This window comes from Somniosus microcephalus, chromosome 8 (genome assembly GCF_052327205.1).
Source record: "Somniosus microcephalus isolate GS21.2 chromosome 8, FLI_Smic_1.0, whole genome shotgun sequence".
Lineage (NCBI taxonomy): Eukaryota > Metazoa > Chordata > Chondrichthyes > Squaliformes > Somniosidae > Somniosus > Somniosus microcephalus.
Window position 1 is genome coordinate 51,228,451 of NC_140994.1, and position 19,105 is coordinate 51,247,555.

Sequence of the window (19,105 nt, forward strand, 5' to 3'; positions counted from 1 at the left end):
GACATGTTGGGTGACCAACAGCAGGATTGTGGGGCCGAGGCGGTTGGAGGCCGGAGGTCATGTGAGGACACCTCCAGGAGTATGTCCAACTAGAGTTGACAACCCTAATTACACCCATATTGCCATTCAGAGTCCTGTGGACAATACTGTGTCTTGTATAAACCATAAGAGACTTTATTCCATCAATAAAACTGGTATGGGAGCCACAGTGCAGAATAATGTAAGTGAATGCCCACTTTCAGGTATCTCCCATGATGCCTAAATGGGTCCCTTGCCTAAAATACGATGCACCCATATTACACTCCTAGCTCACCAAAAACAGTCCAGTTTTTCAGCCCTATTATATTTACAGTAATTTACAACTTTTACTATCTTCCTCAAAATGTCAAAGCAACAGAAACACTTGTGCTATGTCTTTACATAGAAATGGCACTTGAAATAAAGTCGCTCACTGCTTATATAGTGAAATACTACTACAGAGCCACTGGTTTAGCTCAGTCTACCTGCTGGCCTCAGACTGATTGAATACTGGCATAAAGTCAGCTCTAGATCTATCATTCTCAATCCTTTGAAGGCATACTAATCAAATGAACATCGTAAAACTTGTTTAAAATTTTTTGTTCATGGGATGTGGGCGCCGCTGGTAAGGCCAGCATTTATTGCCCATCCCTAATTGCCCTAGAGAAGGTGGTGGTGAGACTCCTTCTTCAACTGCTGCAGTCCGTGAGGTGAAGGTGCTCCCACAGTGCTGTTAGGGAGGGAGTTCCAGGATTTTGACCCAGCGATGATGAAGGAACGGCGATATATTTCCAAGTCAGGATGATGTGTGACTTGGATGAAACATAGAAGATAGGAGCAGGAGTAGGCCATTCGGCCCCTCGAGCCTGCTCCACTATTTAATGAGATCATGGCTGATTATCCAAATTCAGTACCCTGTCCCTGATTCCGCCCCATATCCCTTGATCCCTTTAGCCTTAAGAAATATATCTAACTCCTTCTTGAATATATTTAATGAATTGGCCTCAACTGCCTTCTGTGGTAGAGAATTCCACAGGTTCACCACTCTCTGGGTAAAGAAATTCCTCCTCATCTCTGTCCTAGACTGTGACCCCTGGTTCTGGACTCCCCCGCCATCGGGAACAACCTTCCTGCATCTAGTCTGTCTCGTCCTGTTAGAATTTTATAAGTTTCAATGAGATCCCCTCTCATTCTTCTAAACTCCAGCGAATATAAGCCCAATCAACCCAATCTCTCCTCATACGCCATTCCTGCTACCCCAGGTATCAATCTGGTGAATCTTCGCTGCACTCCCTCCATGGCAAGAACATCCTTCCTCAGATAAGGCGACCAAAACTGCGCACAATACTCAAGATGTGGTCTCACCAAGGCCCTGTACAACTGCAGCAAGACATCCTTGTTCCTGTACTCAAATCCTCTCGCTATGAAGGCCAACATACCATTTGCCTTCTTAACCGCCTGCTGCACTTGCATGCTTACCTTCAGTGACTGGTACACAAGAACACCCAGGTCTCGTTGCACCTCCCCTTCTCCAATCTATTGCCATTCAGATAATCTGCCTTCCTGTTTTTGCCACCAAAGTGGATAGCCTTGCATTTATCCACATTATACTGCATCTGCCATGCATCTGCCCAATCACCCAACCTGTCCAAATCATACTGGAGTTTCTCTGCATCCTCCTCACAGCACACACGCCCACCCAGCTTTGTGTCGTCTGCAAACTTGGAGATATTACATCTAGTTCCCTTGTCTAGATCATTTATATATATTGGCCCAGAAATTCGGGTCTCCATGGGTGAGTACGCACGGGGTACTCACCCGTAGGCCCAATGGAAGTGCCAGTTTCCTGCATGCACTGCGCATGCGCGGGAAACCGGCACTTCCGTTCCCCTGAAAGCAGGGGTTCAGAGGTCGAACGTGTGCGCGGGGGAGGCTGCGCATGCGCATCGAACTTCAGTTTTTTTTACAGGTTTTCCCGGGAGGGTAAGTCTACAGAATTTAGAAATGTAAAAATTAGGCGTAAGGCCTGCTTTTTACAAGGTAAGTGGTGAATTAATTAAAATTAAAACATTTTTTCCACAGGTTTATTATTTTTAAATACTTTAAAGCAAGGTAAGTTTATTTTTAGCCCTGTTAGAAAATAAAATTATTTTTTTCAAAAATTTAAATTATTGTTTAAAATAGCTATTTCATTTAATTTATAGTTTATTTAAAAAATGTGATTTAAAAAAAAAATTATTTGAAGACTTAGTGATGTTTTGTAAGAAGAAGGGGCCCATAAGTCCTGTCAGACTTATGAATGGAGCATTCCCTACTCCGATTGGCTGCCCATGGCCCACGTGATCCCAGGGGACGCATCGAACTAACTGCGCCCCTGGGATACGCAAGCACTGCGCGCCGGCAGCTGGACCAGGCCCCGGATCGGAATTCCACGGGGGCCCACAGCTTAACGGCCGGCGCGCAAGGTAAGTGCAGGTCGGGGGCTTGCACCCGTGGGAAGCCCCCAACCCGAATTTCTGGGCCATTGTGAATAACTGGGGTCCTAGCACCGATCCCTGCGGTACCCCACTAGTCACTGCCTGCCACTCGGAAAAAGACCCATTTATTTCAACTCATTGCTTCCTGTCTGCCAACCAGTTCTCTATCCAAGTCAGTACCTTACCCCCAATCCCATGTGCTTTAACTTTGCACGCTAATCTCTTATGCGGGACCTTATCGAAAGCCTTCTGAAAGTCCAAGTATAACACCACATCCACTGGTTCTCCCTTATCTATTCTACCAGTTACATCCTCAAAAAATTCCAGTAGATTAGTCAAGCACGATTTACCTTTTGTAAATCCATGTTGACTTTGTCCGATCCTGTCACTGTTTTCCAAGTGCTCTGCTATTAAGAACATGCAGGTGCTGGTGTTTCCATGCGCCTGCTGCCCTTGTCCTTCTAGGTGGTAGAGGTCGCGGGTTTGGGAGGTACTGTTGAAGAAACCTTGGCGAGTTGCTGCAGTGCATCTTGTAGATGATACACACTGAGCCATGGTGCGCCGGTGGTGGAGGGAGTGAATGTTTAAGCTGGTGGATGGGGTGCCAATCAAGAGGGCTGCTTTGTCCTGAATGTTGTCGACCTTCTTGAGTGTTGCTGGAGCTGCACTCATCCAGGTAAGTGGAGAATAGTCCATCACACTCCTGACTTGTGCCTTGTAGATGGTGGAAAGGCTTTGGGGAGTCAGGAAGTGAGTCACTCGCTGCTGAATACCCAGCCTCTGGCCTGCTCTTGTAGCCACGGTATTTATGTGGCTGGTTCAGTTAAGTTTCTGGTCAATGGTGACCCCCAGGATGTTGATGGTGGGGGATTCGGCGATGGTAATCTTGTTGAATGTCAAGGGAGGTGGGGAAAATCATTGCCTGGCACTTGTGTGGCATAAATGTTACTTGCCACTTACCAGCCCACATAACTACATTAGATTGTCCACCATATGCAGTAGTCAAACATAAACAGTGCTTGTGGACGAAACCTGGACCTTCTGTGGGTCAGTAGAATAGCTTGACCATTTAGACCATTTAACATAATCAAAACATTACTGTTAGATGTTACAATGGAATCAATGAAACTCTTGAACTTTATGTGTTTCTGGTTTGCCCTGAGGTGCAAATCAAATAGAAAGATTGTAATGTAAATTCTAACCAAATTGTGGAAAAAAGGATAGCAGTACCGTAATCCTGTGCATGCATTGTGATCAGCAATATAGAAATCGAGAGATAATCTAACATGGAAAGAATGCCTTACTTTTGTCATGTCTTATTATGTTGTTATTTCATTTGAGATGGCCATCAGTTCACTTCTTCTCTTGCTTATGGTAAACCCAAACACCTGCAGCCCCACATCCATTGTTATATTCAGGAATCTCATCCCATGTGAAAGGAACACTACATCATCTGTGATTTCCTGATATTGCACTTATTCTTTTCCTTCCTTCATTCCATGTTCTCCGTCACATTTATCATGATGTAGGTCATGAAGTTGTTCAGCCTGGTTGGGAACGTAACACATTACTATTGATTGCAGTCTTAAAGTTGAACTTCTCACTTATCTTCCTTTCATATGTTTTACAATTAAATGCACCTTTTTACAGTTCCTTCAAGATCCTTGGAGTAGATTTTAACCCCCACTGGGTTTCAGGCGACCAGGGGGAGGGCAGGGGGATTGGTGGAGGTGCAAAATGCACTCGCAGGCCAAAGTTTGAAGCCCGGGGTATCTTAACTGGCCGCTGAGCAGGAGTGGAGATTCAGGCAGCTGAAGACTACGGACCAGCAGCAAAGAGGGCTCGTAAGCAGGTAAATCGTGGAGTTGGGGTGTGGGGGGTTTCTGGACGTTCTCGCAGAAGGGAAGAGGGGAGTTCGGGACAGGGGAGGCCACAATTTTCCTTGTGGGGCCCGTAGAAGCACACCTTCTCCACTTGGCCCCAAAAAGGAAATATGTCCACTTACAAAAATAATTTGCATTTATATCGTGTCTTTAACATAATAAAACATTCCAAGGTGCTTCACAGGAGCATAATCAGACACAAATTAACACCGAGCCAAAGAAGGAGACATTAGGACAGATGACCAAAAGCTTGATCAAAGAGGTAGGTTTTAAGGAGCATCTTAAAGGAGAGAGAGGTGGAGAGGTTTAGGGAGGGAATTCCAGAGCTTAGGGCCTAGACAGCTGAAGGCATGGCTGCCAATGGTGGGGCGAAGGAAGTCAGGGTACACAAAAGGCCAGAATTGGAGGAACACAGAGTTCTCATAGGCTTGTAGGGCTGGAAGAGATTAGAGAGATAGGGAGGAGCAAGGCCAGGGAGGGATTTGAACAAAAGGATGAGAATTTTAAATTTGAGGCATTGGTGGAGCGGAAGTCAATGTACAGGGGCACAGGGGTGATGGGTGAACAGGACTTGGTGTGAGCTCGGATACGGGCAGAAGAGTTTTGGATGAGCTCTAGTTTATAGACGGGGGAGCCTCAGCCACCTAACTACAGTGAGTAGTTAAAATGGTGGCCAGTGGAGGAGGTTAAAATTCCCCCCTATATGGTCTTCAATATTATGCCATAATGTTCAATGCCTTCTCTCCAAACTGAATCATATGTTTTTGGTCAGGCCTATAAAGGCCACAGTGCTTGATCTTTTCAATGACCTGTCTGATAAAAATTTAACTGAGTTTAAACTGGCCAGCTCCAAGTCCTGCCTTTTTTCCCTTTCTTTAGCATCTGTTATTAGTTTGACCAAATTCAGAAATACTCACATGAAGAGTTTGCTGGGTATCAGCAATAAATGAATGCCCCGGTAGTTTCTGCACTTGTACCTACCCTCCTTGTTCATATTAATTAGTACCCTCGTGACTTTTTTCCATTCTTGTGGAAACACTTCCTCCTCCCACATTGTTTTAAAGATTTTTACACGTCATCCTACTATTCTCTCATCTCCAACGTTACATTTCATAGGTGCCTTACAATTCTTCAGGCCCTACAGCAATTTCTTGATGTTCCTTTGTATCCAGGTCTGTGGTCCTCCCTTCTGTTGGTTTAGGGTTCCTCATGTGGCTGGGTCCAGATTAATATTGGGGTTCTATAACTTTTTTAATAATTTAGCAAATATATTTCTCTCTCCCTTTTTATCAGTATCAGATTTCTCTTCTCATTTTCCAGTACATACAGATTTCCAAATTTTATGGTCTCAGATATCTTTTTGCTTTTGTTTCTCCATTGAACCTTCCTTTCCCAGAATCTCCACCATTTCCGCCACCTCAAGGTGATCCCACCACCAAACACATCTTCCCCTACCCTGGTCCACTCCTCAATCACCTCCAACACCTCCTCCCCTTCCCATGGCACCTTCCCGTGCAAGCGCAGGAGATGCAACACCTGCCCTTTTACCTCCTCCTTTCCCACTGTCCAGGGCCCCAAACACTCCTTCCAGGTGAAACAGTGATTTACTTGTACTTCTTGCAATTTAGTATACTGTATTCGCTGCTCACGATGCGGTCTCCTCTACATTGGGGTGACCAAACGCAGATTGGGTGACCACTTTGCGGAATACCTCTGTTCAGTCTAAGCATGACCCTGAGCTTCCGGTCGCTTGTCATTTTAATTCACCACCCCATTCCCACTCTGACCTCTCTGTCCTCGGCCTCTTACACTGTTCCAACAAAACTCAATGTAAACTCGAGGAACAGCACCTCATCTTTCGATTAGGCACTTTACAGTCTTCTGGATTCAACATTGAGTTCAACAATTTCAGACCATAACCTCTGCCCCTATTTTTTCACATGGCAACTGTTGATGATTCTGCCATTCCCATTTACACTTCTTCTAGACTCATCTTTTGTTTCTTTACTTGTCCCATTACCATCTCCTTTTGCCTTGCACCGTCATCCCTTTTATCTTTTAATCTCTCCTGCCTTCCATCCTATCACAGACCTTTCCTTTTGTTCTTTCCTCCCCGCCCCCCTTTCCCTGTCCCTGCACTTGCTTAAAATCTGTTATATCTCTAACTTTTTCCAGTTCTGATGAAAGGTCATCGATCTGAAACGTTAACTCTGTTTCTCTCTCCACAGATGCTGCCTGACCTGCTGAGTATTTCCAGCATTTTCTGTTTGTATTTCAGATTTCCAGCATCTGCAGTATTTTGCCTTTGTTTCCCAGAATCTGTTCTGGTCAGGAAAAAATTGAAGTAAAAACAAATATATTAATGGACTATAGCCTGAAAATTACAACGAGCGATGCTCTGGTACGAACACTTAATACCCTCATATTATATTAAGCTCAATAGAACCGTCTATCCACTTATTTTAAATGGTTAATGCCTCCAATAGAATAGGGGAGAGAGGAATTTGATTCGAATGCATTGATCTTTTCTACAATACATGATTCAGCAATTTACAGGCTTATAACATGATTCGCCAAGAAATACAAGTTGGTTTTCTACTTATTGAAATTAAACTCATATTTCAAAGCAGACCACAACTTATCATCTTTGAATGGTAGCATATTATTGTGTCATTTTATAGGATGATTTCTTTCAGTGTTTTCCATCTGTCCCTTTCAGATTTGTACCATTCTAACGACTTATCCAGCTACATGTGACAGACTTGTATTTCATCCCTTATCAATGCATTGTGTACCAGGTTTTTGTTGCTGTAGTTTACAAGGACACAGGTGTTATCTGCCACAGTATTGTCAAATTTCAAGTATCTGTGATGACAATACTATACCTTTTATTACCTCTATTGAATGGTCACCTTACCAACCTATTAAATCTGCTGAACCTATTTGAAAAAATAGAATTTAGAATTGAATGATCAGCATTCTTATTCTTGTAAAATATCAGCATTCTAAAATGCAGAGCTTTCAAAAATCCTGACCTCAAGAAAAATTAGAATGCTTCTCACTGTATATTGAAATAAAACATCGGCCACTCTGGTATAAAGTTCATTATAGTTTGCTTCATTGGAACAAGATGAAAAAATAGTTTGTTGTTTCCAGTCTGTTTTATACTGTCCTTCTGGCTTGTAACATGCATCATCTTCTGAAGCAAACTCTTAACTACAAAACTTTTTGAAAAAAGTGAACCATTTTACAGCCAACAGCAACTCTTATTTGCTGTTCAAAGTAAATTCATGGGTTTGGTGCTTCATGTCCAGACGAGTGCATGAACTGATCATTATTTTACGTCTCTTGTCTTCCTCGTCAAGATCCACTTTCCAGGAGTTTGCAGAAAAATATGGAAGGGATCATCGATTAAGATTGGTGCAAAAGAGGAAAGATCAAGAACACTTCTTCAATCAATTCATAAATATTCTCAAAAAGAGGGACAAAGAAAACAGAATTCGACTGAGGAAGATCAGATAAAACACCATTAAAGCTTCACTTAACAAACTGAGCTACTGTGACAGATACGATGACTAAGGAATTTAGACACTCTTATCTGTATGGTGTTTGGATAATTGTGTCATAAAAGCATTTACAACATGAGATCATCTTTTTTAATTTAAAGTTGCAGGTAATACCAGTTCACACATCTCCAATATAAGCAATTACTTTGCTGATTCTTGATTATTTTCTTTTATCGTGTAATGACATTATTTAAAGCACAACTATCACATTATTACTGTCATTTAAGCAAAGTTTAGAGTAAATCATTTAAATTCTAGTATTCTCAACAATTGTTAAAAACCAGTACACTGTAACAGTGCATAACCTCTTTTAGGCTTTAAGAGAATTTCATTTGTTAAAAATTCAACCTACTGACCTTGAAATTTACACTATGGATTACAAGTTTACAAGGTTAGTGCACCGGTACTTTTGTCTGAAATTACTCTCTCTGCTCTATTTTAATGTGGAGACATTAACACGATTGTTACCACACTAAAATAGCAGAGATTGCAATTTAAGACGAGCACATTGGGATGCTAGTATTTCAAGCCATTGTTTTTAACTAGTGTTTTATATTTTAAAAAGGCATTTCCGGACCATTCAGTTATTAACATTAAACCCACCAACAGGTAACATTGATGCTGAATATCAAGATAAAGTGGGACCATTATTCCAGTAGCTCTAAGAGTAGAGTAGGAATACGTTCTGCCCAAAGTACCAGCTTATTAAATTGCACTGTTAAAATTATAATTGCAGTATTTAAGGAAATAACATGGCAATTTTAGTTCAGTTCTGTATTCTGTATTTATCAGTGTCTGAAAATAGTGATGGTAAGGTTGGAAAATGTACAGTATGACAAACTATTTACATTTATTGTGCTCTTTATTAAATTTGTTTTGCCTCTAGTGAGTTCATGCTCATGAAGTGCAGGGTGCCTAATTAGTAGTGCTAACTTGGTGTTTAAAACATTAGAAGATAACCATCTATAAGAGACTGTCTGTACATTCTAAAATTTGGCATTTTACGATGTAATGATTTTAAACGGTGCTTGTGGTAAAGTAACCCATTTACAGTACAGTTTTGTAGTGTAATGCTTTCAGACAATATCTGAGTAGCTTATGCAATATCTGAAAGGAAAAGTCAGTATTTTAATTTTATCAAAAGTAACACCAATTGACATTATATTTATGGTTTAATAAGTTTACTGATTTTATTTGAAACGATGTACATAATTCACAATATTTTCATTAATAAATATTTCACAATCTTATCCAGCTATTCTTTATCATAAGCACTTAATTTCCTATTTAGCATAACAATATAACCTGTGCATTGTGTTCATCAGCTTTATTGTGAAACTGGAGCACGTACTATTTGAAAAGATTTTTTTTTAATTATCTCATTGAGAAGGTCTTTCATGAATTTAAATGATGAATTTGGAGAAAGGGCTGCAAAAATGAGCTTATCTGAAAAATGTAAACATACCAGAATATTTTATTTGAAGCAGACAAAGAAGTTGCTGAAATGAAGGAAACTGGAATGAGAATGGATCATTTTTCGCATCAACACTACTCCTGCCACAGAACATGTGCAATTTATCCTCTTATGGACATATTTAATACCCTGTTCTGCATAATTTCTCCCTGCTCCCTTAAAAGGTAATCACGTGAAACTTCAGGATGTTTATGGTGCAGATATATAGGAAAAAGGTTGCTACAATAAGTACTGTGAGAAATCTATTTTGATAACTTTAACATTTAACAGCAATCAATGTTAATTATTTCAGGGCCGAAATTGCCAGGCTATTCTGGTGGACTTCGCCGTATCTCTGGTGGGAGTCCAGCAGAACGACTGCAAACTCCACCGAGACCCAGATGCACCAGGTCACCACCTCGGGCAGCAGTTCCCCTAGGGCCCAATAATAGGCAAACCCTCTGTCCACCCCTTACTTGGCAACCTGCAACAGATGCGGTGGGGTTGAAGAAAATATTGTACCTGGAGGTGTTGTTGAAGTAACTTATAAAGTGTTATAGGCATTGTAAATATTGACCTGACTAGACCATTCCACTCTGGATGGAAAGCATGCATAGGCCTTTGTTTTAGCAACAGATGCATTTCCACATTCACAATAGAAAGAACATCAACATGTTTTAAGGCTGAAATGGTGGATGAGGTTTACAGAATATAAAAGAAGTGACAACTGCTCGTCCAGGTGCAATGCACAGCTAGATGCGATTCTGTGTTGGAAGTAACTAAGTTCCATCACCAACCAAGAATGTAATCATGAATTCAGAGCCTGAATTTCACATCAACCTAATCTGGGTAGATCAGTATTAGATTAGGCAATTACAAAGCTACCCTGAGATATAGGGAGTTGAACACATCTGAGTATAATCCGAGGTCACTTACTATTCCATGTGAAGTGGATATCTGTCAGTTAAATTCTTTGATGGTGGCCCTGGGGAAGTGCAACAAGAGTATTTGAAATAAGTATAGAAGACTTTTCTTAAGCACAAATAAGAGAAATAGGGACCACCTTTCTTTACCTTCCTCAATAGCACATAGAATGGAAGGATCATTAGCTGTTATAAGAGTTGCAGGTAAGCTGCACTCTTAAGTCCTTAATGCTTGATTTGATTCATCTGAATGAAAAGAAGTCTTAATACTCAAGGGAACAGGGTGCCTAAGGCTATGGCTTCTATTTTGGTATAATTGATCAGAACACTCTACTACTTGATACAGGTTATAATTATAACACTATGGAGGAAAATTGATGGATCACTGGCTCTGTTATCTATGTAATTTTATTTCTTGTATTTTTAAAGTGCAGGATATACAACAAGAATTTAGGAAAGATGCACCGGGTTGTAGTTAGCTACCTAGTGTTCAGAGCAAGGAAATGGGGTTTACCAGCAGTGGGGTAGGTGTGGACTTTGATAGCACTGGGAGAAGGGAGGTTAGTACCAAAAATTGGAGTGAGGTTTCTGATGCTTGGCAGGGCTATGGCGGAGGTGCTGAAATTTTGCAGCACACAGCATGGTCTGGAGTTTAGCAGAGGAGGGTGTGGGGGTAGGGCTGGTGTTTGGTAGTGCTGGAGTGGTTGTCCTGAAGTTTGCCAGCAGTGCAGTGTGGGCCACGGGGTTTTGTAACATGGTGGGGGTGGGTGCCAGCATTTTGAGGTTTGGCAACAAAGCAGATGGTCTTGGGGTCTGCACATTGTGTATGTGGTCCTGCCATTTCACAGCACATGGGAGGAGTCTGTAGTTTGGTGTCACGGGGGGCTTGGAGTTTGGCATGTTGAGGAGGTTGTCTTGTTTGGTAGTAATACATAGGGGGAATCTGCATTTCTGCAGAAATGTGGTTGGAAGGTGGGGTTTGGCTCACTGTGGGGGGGGGGGAAATGTAACAGGAGTTTGACAACATTGGGTATGGGTTCTGAGTTCACTCAGCAGTGGAGAGGGGTATGTGGACTGTGGTAACAGCGGAGGGGGACAGTAATGGGCGATGTGTCCTAAAGTCCAGGGCATGAAAGGGATCTGCTAGTAATGGGGAGGGCCCACAGTCTGGCAGCACCAGGCCAGTTAGGCCCAAGTGGCTGTCAGAACTAGAACGGGGGGGATCTGTGAAACTGCAATACAGGATGGGGGAGGGGAAGTCACAGAGTCTGACAGCCAAGAGAAGGAAGACCAGGGACTGGCAGCTAAGGGAAGCTGGTCCTGGGGTTTGGCAGCATGGGGCAGAGATCATTGCTCCATTAGAGTCTTATGGATCTGCCCACCGCTGGAGTCCCCTTGCAGCCCTCTGCATCCTGACCTCAGATTCCCTATCCCCAGGATAATTGCGTTCGCTGCTGGTCTTCATTCCTACCTCTAACTCACTCAGTCACCATTATGCTCCCTTGCTGCTGACTGGTACCAGCTTCCCACCAGGTGGTTGAATGCGACGAAAGGATTATGACAAGAACAGAAGGAGGACAGGGAGAGTTAGGAATAGGACACCAGAGAGAGTTTGTTAGTGGTAGGTTGAAAGGGACAATAAAAAAGGAATTGGTGGGTACCTGAGACCAGGGGGATGGGAAATGTCTAGGGTATGGTAGTATGTTGGGGGACAGAGATGGAGAGCAATGGAGGCTATCAGCTTTTTTCCTGCCTGTGGCCCGTCCCCACCTCTGCTTCTGCCTACTCCTCTGTTCCCGCCTGTGCACCCACCTTCCTCCAGCCCCTCTCATGCCCTCTGCCTTCTCTCACCACTATCACTACAAGACCTGCTTCCTAGCGCAGAGTTGGGAAACTAGCTCTTTGGTCTCTAAAGTGCCTGTTGTGGTAATGCTGCATTTGCTGAATGTATACAGTTGGCAAATAGTGCATTAGCGCAAGAAGCAAAAGGCCATTTCCTGGCTTAGTGTTGGGAAATTGGCAAAGAATACAGAGGGCAAAAGGCCTTGGGCCTAGCAAGAGGAAGCCTGATCACAGAGGGAGGATGGGAAGATGGCCTGGAGCCCAAAATGGAGAAGAAATAATAGTGATGGGGGCGGCGGAAACAAGTTAGGACAAGGGGGAATGGCATAGAGTGGTGGGAACAAGTGGCAGCATCGGAATAATCAGAGATGGTAGTAAGTGCAACAGTTACGTATTCTCTGCAACAAAATCAGCATTAGATTGTTTCTACCTTTTTGCTTCCGCTTTCAGATTTGATGCATGGTAAGTTTTTGAATTTATCTTACCAGTGACAGAAAGAATCCATATAATTTATCTTCATGTGCAGCAAAAAACTCATTTATTTCAAAAATGATCTCTAAACGTTATTTCACGTTACAGTGCCTGCTCTCAATTCTGTCGATCCAAGCAGCATCTTTGCAGATATTTCTAACCTTTGGGTACAAAAGTTTCCGAAAAGTGTGTGCCATTTAAAAAGAAATCACAAAGTAGTGCATTGGTTTGCTTTGCCCTTTCACCTTGCCGCCCTGGTTTAAATCCATCCAGATTCATGAGATAAAAGATTCGCTGCCAGCTATTAGACTCCTATGTGAATGTTGTTTGGGCAGTCTCTACCAAAGTTTTAATTGGTGAAGACACATTTCATAAAACTGCACGCAATTCACAGCAAATTGGCACTGAATGCAAAGCTCATGCTGAATGGACATGGGATCGGACAATACGATGGTGGGAGTTGAGGCCTGAGGCCTGCGGCCTGCAACATATCTAAGACACCCAGTGCATCACAGTGCAGGCATCCCAGCAATAAGAAAGCTATGAGCCTGAGCATCCAAATTAGGGGCTACCCCAGAATAAAGCTGGAGTCTCTGCATGCTGGAGCCACACAGCACCCATCTGGAGTGACACTGAAGTGGAAGTCCCATGACTAGAGAAGGAGCTGTCCTTTACAGCTAAGCAGCACTAAGCCTGAGATGGCAGTGCTTAATGCTAACATCTCTCATCTTAAGAACACCAAAATAATCAGAATACAAATTTAACAATCTACATAAATACATTTTACTGCTGATGAGCATTATAAACTATTTTTATAAATGTGCAGAATCAAAGAGTCAAGTAATCATATTTCCGGATTAAACCCCCAAATTGTAACCTTGCAATATTTTAGATTTTGGTGCAGAATTATAATTGCTGTTCTTCAGGATTATCTCCTTTAAATTGGCACGGTTATCCCTGCATATCATAAATATTGCAAGCCCTGTTGAATAATCCATATTCTGTTTAACAGAAGCTGTCATTAGGTTCTGTTGGTTGATCTCATTAACATTTTTGTTGCTCTTTGCTAAGTGTTTCACTGGGACATGTAGTATATCACCGAGGAAACAAAATAGTCAGTCAGTGCTGTTAAGTGAGAATCAATAGCCCGGAATTCGCTGCAATGACGATATTGGTGATGAACGGCATAAGTTAGACTTTTGTGCTCCCCGATCCGCCAGTGGTGAATTCACAATTTGCTGGAAAAATAATTAGAATATGCCTCAGTGAGCATAGCGACAGATCGGGAGCAGTGAGGCCAATGTCTGATACACATCCAAGGTCCCGGGGCCTAACACAGACCAGAACAACAGGTTATTTAACAGGAACCTATTTAGAAGCAATGGCTCCAATCTGATAATGTGGGAATGGGTCACAGTATGTTAATCGATGAGTTTGTACCGAAACATAAATATATAAATCGGCGTTAAGAAGGGACCTGTTTGTATAGGGTTGTCTCCTGAACTGCGTGCAATCCCTAGCCATATTTCATTACCGGTTGCAATTCATGCTTAGCACATGAGCTTAATAAATATTGATATAAAAATAATATCAGTTGGGGGAAATCAGTATATGCCTGGCTGTCAAAACACTTATTTTATTAATTAACTGAAGTTTAAGATTTCAATGAGGTTCCTAGAACAAGTCAGTACAAATGTTACCCTCAGGCAACCTGCTGATTGATGTACTTTACTGATTCTGAGCTCTCCAGTACCATTGAGCAATGGTCTAAGTTCTCTGTGGTGATCACAGTGGCGTTAATTCAGCAAACTCCATCTCGCCATTGATTGTAATGGGGCGAAACTATGATAATTAGCTGTTCAACGTTTTCAGCGAGGGTCTCTGTGGAGCAGCGCAAAATTCCCAGCAAATTACAGCATGGTATATCTAATGCATAAGTGACTCATACCATAATTTACCAGAATAAGAACATAAGAAATAGGAGCAGGAGTAGGCCAATCGGCCCCTCGAGCCTGCTCCACCATTCAATAAGATCATGGCTGATCTGATCCTAACCTCAAATCTTCTATCACTCTGCATCCACCCGAACCCATGTGATCTCCCGGGAGAGGCGAAAAACCAGATAAAGACCCAATGGCCAATTTGGGAGAAAAAAATCTGGGAAATTCCTCTCCGACCCATCTAGGCGATCGAAATTCTTCCAGGAGATCACTCTGTCCCTATATTTTCTACAGTACTTACCTTCTGTAAAGGCGATCTCCACCCCAGCCAGGAACAGGAATAAAACCATCTCCTGAAATCTAACAGAATTAGAACACAGTAGGAGCAGAACAAGGCTACACGGCCCCTGGGCCCGCTCCACTACCCACAGGGCCATGACCATTCCGAACCCAGACTCATGTCCAATTTCCTGCCCGCTCCCCGTAACCCTTTATTCCCTTTACTTCTAGGAAACTATCTATTTCTGTTTTAAATTTATTTAATGATGTAGCTTCCACAGCTTTCTGGGGCAGCAAATTCCACAAACCTACCACCCTCTGAGTGAAGAAGTTTCTCCTCATCTCAGTTTTGAATGAGCAGCCCCTTATTTTAAGATTATGCCCCCTAGTTCTAGTTTCACCCATCATTGGGAACATCCTCACCGCATCCACCCGATCAAGCCCCTTCACAATCTTATATGTTTCAATAAGATCGCCTCTCATTCTTCTGAACTCCAATGAGTAGAGTCCCAATCTACTCAGCCTCTCCTCATATGACCACCCCCTCATCCCCGGGATTAACCGAGTGAACCTTCTTTGTACTGACTCGAGAGCAAGTATGTCTTTTCTTAAGTATGGACACCAAAACATATGCCATAGGTACGCCAGTATTATGGCATAAGTTTTCCACACATTTAGGCCCAATACTGCCAACAATTTGGAAGCTTCCTGAAGGCATGAATTCATATAAAATGTGACTGCCTAGAAGATGCCGTGGAACTCAATTAAGTCAACATTTGGGGTGGGGGGGGGTCTCAGTCAATCTTCCACCCAGCCCTCCCCTACACCCAAAGACTATTTTGGGGGCATGTCTGAGTCCCCAGAAGAGTTGTCAGTTTAGGAAACTCCTCCCCGAATAAGTGCGGGTTCAAATCAGTAGCTACATGACCCTGAGTTGCCCTGTGGTTGGTCAATAAAATGGGCGGGGTGGGTTCCGATTGGTGGGAGGGATGTCAATCTCCTGTTTTTAACCAGTAGAAGGGCTGTACTCACCGAGGGACTTTAAGTTATGCAGAGATCGTGCTCTGTGGCCACAGTGCGCATGTTCCACCCCCCAACCCCCTCCTACCTCCCACCGAATCCCTGGATAGTCCTGTGAAATTAGGATGAAGAGAAATCAGCCCCGGAGCCAAAATTACTGAGTAACTGGGACCACTGGCAATGTTCCCCCTAATTTTGGGGGGATGCCCGGCCCCTTTAAGGGATGCTCAATTTAAAAAAAAGTCCCTGAATTTTTGTTCACTGGTCCTAAAGAAGAAAATGTGCACTTTCAGAAACGTAAGCATTCTCCTCTGGGATTGACTACCTTTCGCTCAAGCAGCCTTGGGCCTTTACTAGGCCTACAATGGAAATTATGCCAACTCTCAGCTGGCAAGAGTTCCGTTGTACCTAGGGAGGGAGCACTGGACAGAACCCTTGGGGTAGCCTAACTTCTACATGTTATTAAGTCTTTCAAGAAAGCCTCTAGCAATGCTTTCAGACAAGCAGTCCACATGCTAGTAAAATGGTGCAGGATCTGGTTTGATAATCAAAAAGGGAGGGTAAATGAGCAGATAAGTCACTCTGAATTATCCCCGCGTGCCAAATACAGTCTCCAGTAAGCACAGCTTTCATCTAACCACAGCTTTATTACGTGATTATGGGTACTGGTCTCAACAGAGCAGCGCATCTAACCCTCCTTCATTTCTGTCAAGACAGCTGAGGACAGTCAATTTGGAATGGACTTACCTGCTATCATTGGCTCCAATATGGCCCAGGAAGGCTGTAGTTTACTGATATGAGACGGTTTACAATTCAGCTATATTTATTATATTTATATCATGCTGGCCTTATTCAACAATCCAGACCAGCTCCAGCTAATTGGACAGTTGTTAAAGTGGAGCAAGTTGTCATTCCAATCAAGAAATGGCAAAACTGCTCACTGGCATCTATGAAGGATGGAGCCCATTTACTCAGATGTAACAAATCACATTGGGAGCAATTTTCATTTTCAGTGCAGGCAGTAATGGCTGTGGAGGATCAGTCATCCATTATACAACCTTCCCGATTTTCCTTTCCATTGCCTTCAATGGAACTGAAAACAGGCAGAGTATATAACAGGTGGCCATTCTGCAACAGCCAGTTTACTGTCCACACCGAAAGTAAAAATCGGCTCCTGGCCCCATTGTTTTTGTGCTGTGTAATTAAGTATTTAATGTATTAATTAGTGATTCTGCTTAAACAATTACATGGAAATAGCTTCATATGGTAGGTTATTTTAACCATTTGCAAACATCACAAATAATAGAGAACATGATAGTCTGGAAAGTTGCGTTGCTGTGCTACTGAAGGATTACTCTTGGTTTCTGACGGTTACTAAGAAAGCTGCTTGACACATGTCTGCCCTATGTGCGTTAAAAAGTGGGCTTTAATTACTGCACAGCTGGCCAACCAATGAAACAGAATAAGCAATACTCCTCATAATCTGTGAACTACAATTAGGAGGCTTTTACTAACAAAAATAGCACTGGGGAGGCCAGGGCAGTTGTGAACTGAGAAAAATTACTGAAATATAGTGTTACAGCGTGAAGGAAGGTAGGTATCGTACCCTCTGCTGGGATTCTTGGCTTCTTCATCACGACAACATTTAAGATGTGCCCTTATTGATGCAGGCACCTGCCCATCTTATTTAAATTATATGACTTTCCCCCACCCCTCACCCCATGAACTTTGGTAAGATCATGGGTGGCATTTACACTAAGATGCCAGGCCATAGATTTTCAGACCCTTGAAGTTTCAATGCAGCAATTCACATTCAAGACGTCAGATCACTTATTGTAGAATCTGCAGCAATGATGGTGCATTGAAGGTCACAATACTGTACCTTCAGTCTTGAAGACTGCAATTTATTGCATGTACAATGTGTTAGCATTGGAATATGGTGTCTTGCACTCTTATTATGCCAGTAATAATGAGTTTAGTGACTGAAATTCTCAACTCGAGCGCGATAGTGCACCGATCCAATTTTTCTCAACAGCAACATTGGACCTTTTGAGGATAAGTGAGAACTAACCGCCACTCACTAAATTACTGTTTAACTACACTGGATTACCTTGGACATTGGGCTTAATGTGGACAGCTAGTTCCAGTCTTATAAATGAGACAAGGCTGTCCTTAACTTAAATTACAGTCAATTAATTCTGTTGACACAAGTTGGTATTTATTGGTCTCCCATGTTCAGTTGTACAGTATTTGAGAGAATGCACTTTGTCAGACAATCGTTGTCTTGGACAATCAGTCTCTTCTCAGTTTGGCAGCAATGGCATCTTCCTCCACGTCAGGACCAGTTTTCAGTTTACTTCTCTTGAAGTCGATCAATTCTCAGCAGATTCTAAAACGTTTCTTCTGCCTCTCACACTCACTGCTGTTGTACCAAATCAATCAGCTGTTAATCATTATTAATTGAATGTTGCTGTATCTGTTGTCAAACTAGGACATGAATTTGTAAAGACCAGTTGACTTATTACACCAAGGAGTCCTGAACTAAGTAAGAGGAATGTGTAATGTTGCTGAAACACCATCAAGTGGCTGGAAGTCTTAGGAAAGGCTGTCTTTCTACCGAATTAGTTATTCTTCTTGTAAATGAGCACAAGCCTATCTGTGATTCTTAATAAATTACAATAACCTTAAGTAGTAGATAATTAAATATATCCCCAAACAAATGAGTGTGGTGGTAATCTGAGTTGACTGAATTTTTACTTTGTGCCTCCAATATTCTGTTCCTTGTTCGTGGGCGTATCAATTAAGCTTTCTGGAAAGTTCTCGAATGGACCATAACTCATTTGTCCTAGTGGGACCTTAAACCACTCCCCATGATGTCTTTTTCACCCTTCAGCTTAATGGGCCCTGAGCTGAATTCAGTTTGCAATATCTAGTAATCTCTAGTTCCCCTGAAACTCGGGTCATATAAAATTATTGACTTTATGTACAGAATGTATTTGAATAGAATTACATTACTACAGTACACCAATCTCACAATTGAATCACTTAAATTTAATGAGAAATGCACAAATCATAATACCTTCAATCTTAAAGCATAATCACTAAATTTTACATGAACACACATAAGTACCAAAACTATTTGTGGGAAAAATTCGGTCGCGCCCCCTTTGGGGCACTAACTTAGTCAGGGCACTACTTTTAGCGCCCCAAAAAATTTAGTGCCCCCGCGCCGT

The 19,105-nt window shown here is 42.3% G+C and overlaps 1 protein-coding gene across 1 annotated transcript in view; it reads left to right on the plus strand.

Moving 5' to 3' along the window:
- tcerg1l (transcription elongation regulator 1 like) overlaps positions 1-9,155 on the plus strand; it is a gene marked incomplete at its 5' end in the record, with an annotated part of 294,947 nt that extends 285,792 nt beyond the window's left edge. Inside the window, one exon of the mRNA XM_085994022.1 lies at positions 7,744-9,155. Coding sequence (XP_085850148.1) covers positions 7,744-7,900 — 157 coding nt within the window. The remainder of the gene's footprint in view (positions 1-7,743) is intronic.
- Between the last annotated feature and the right edge of the window lie 9,950 nt (positions 9,156-19,105).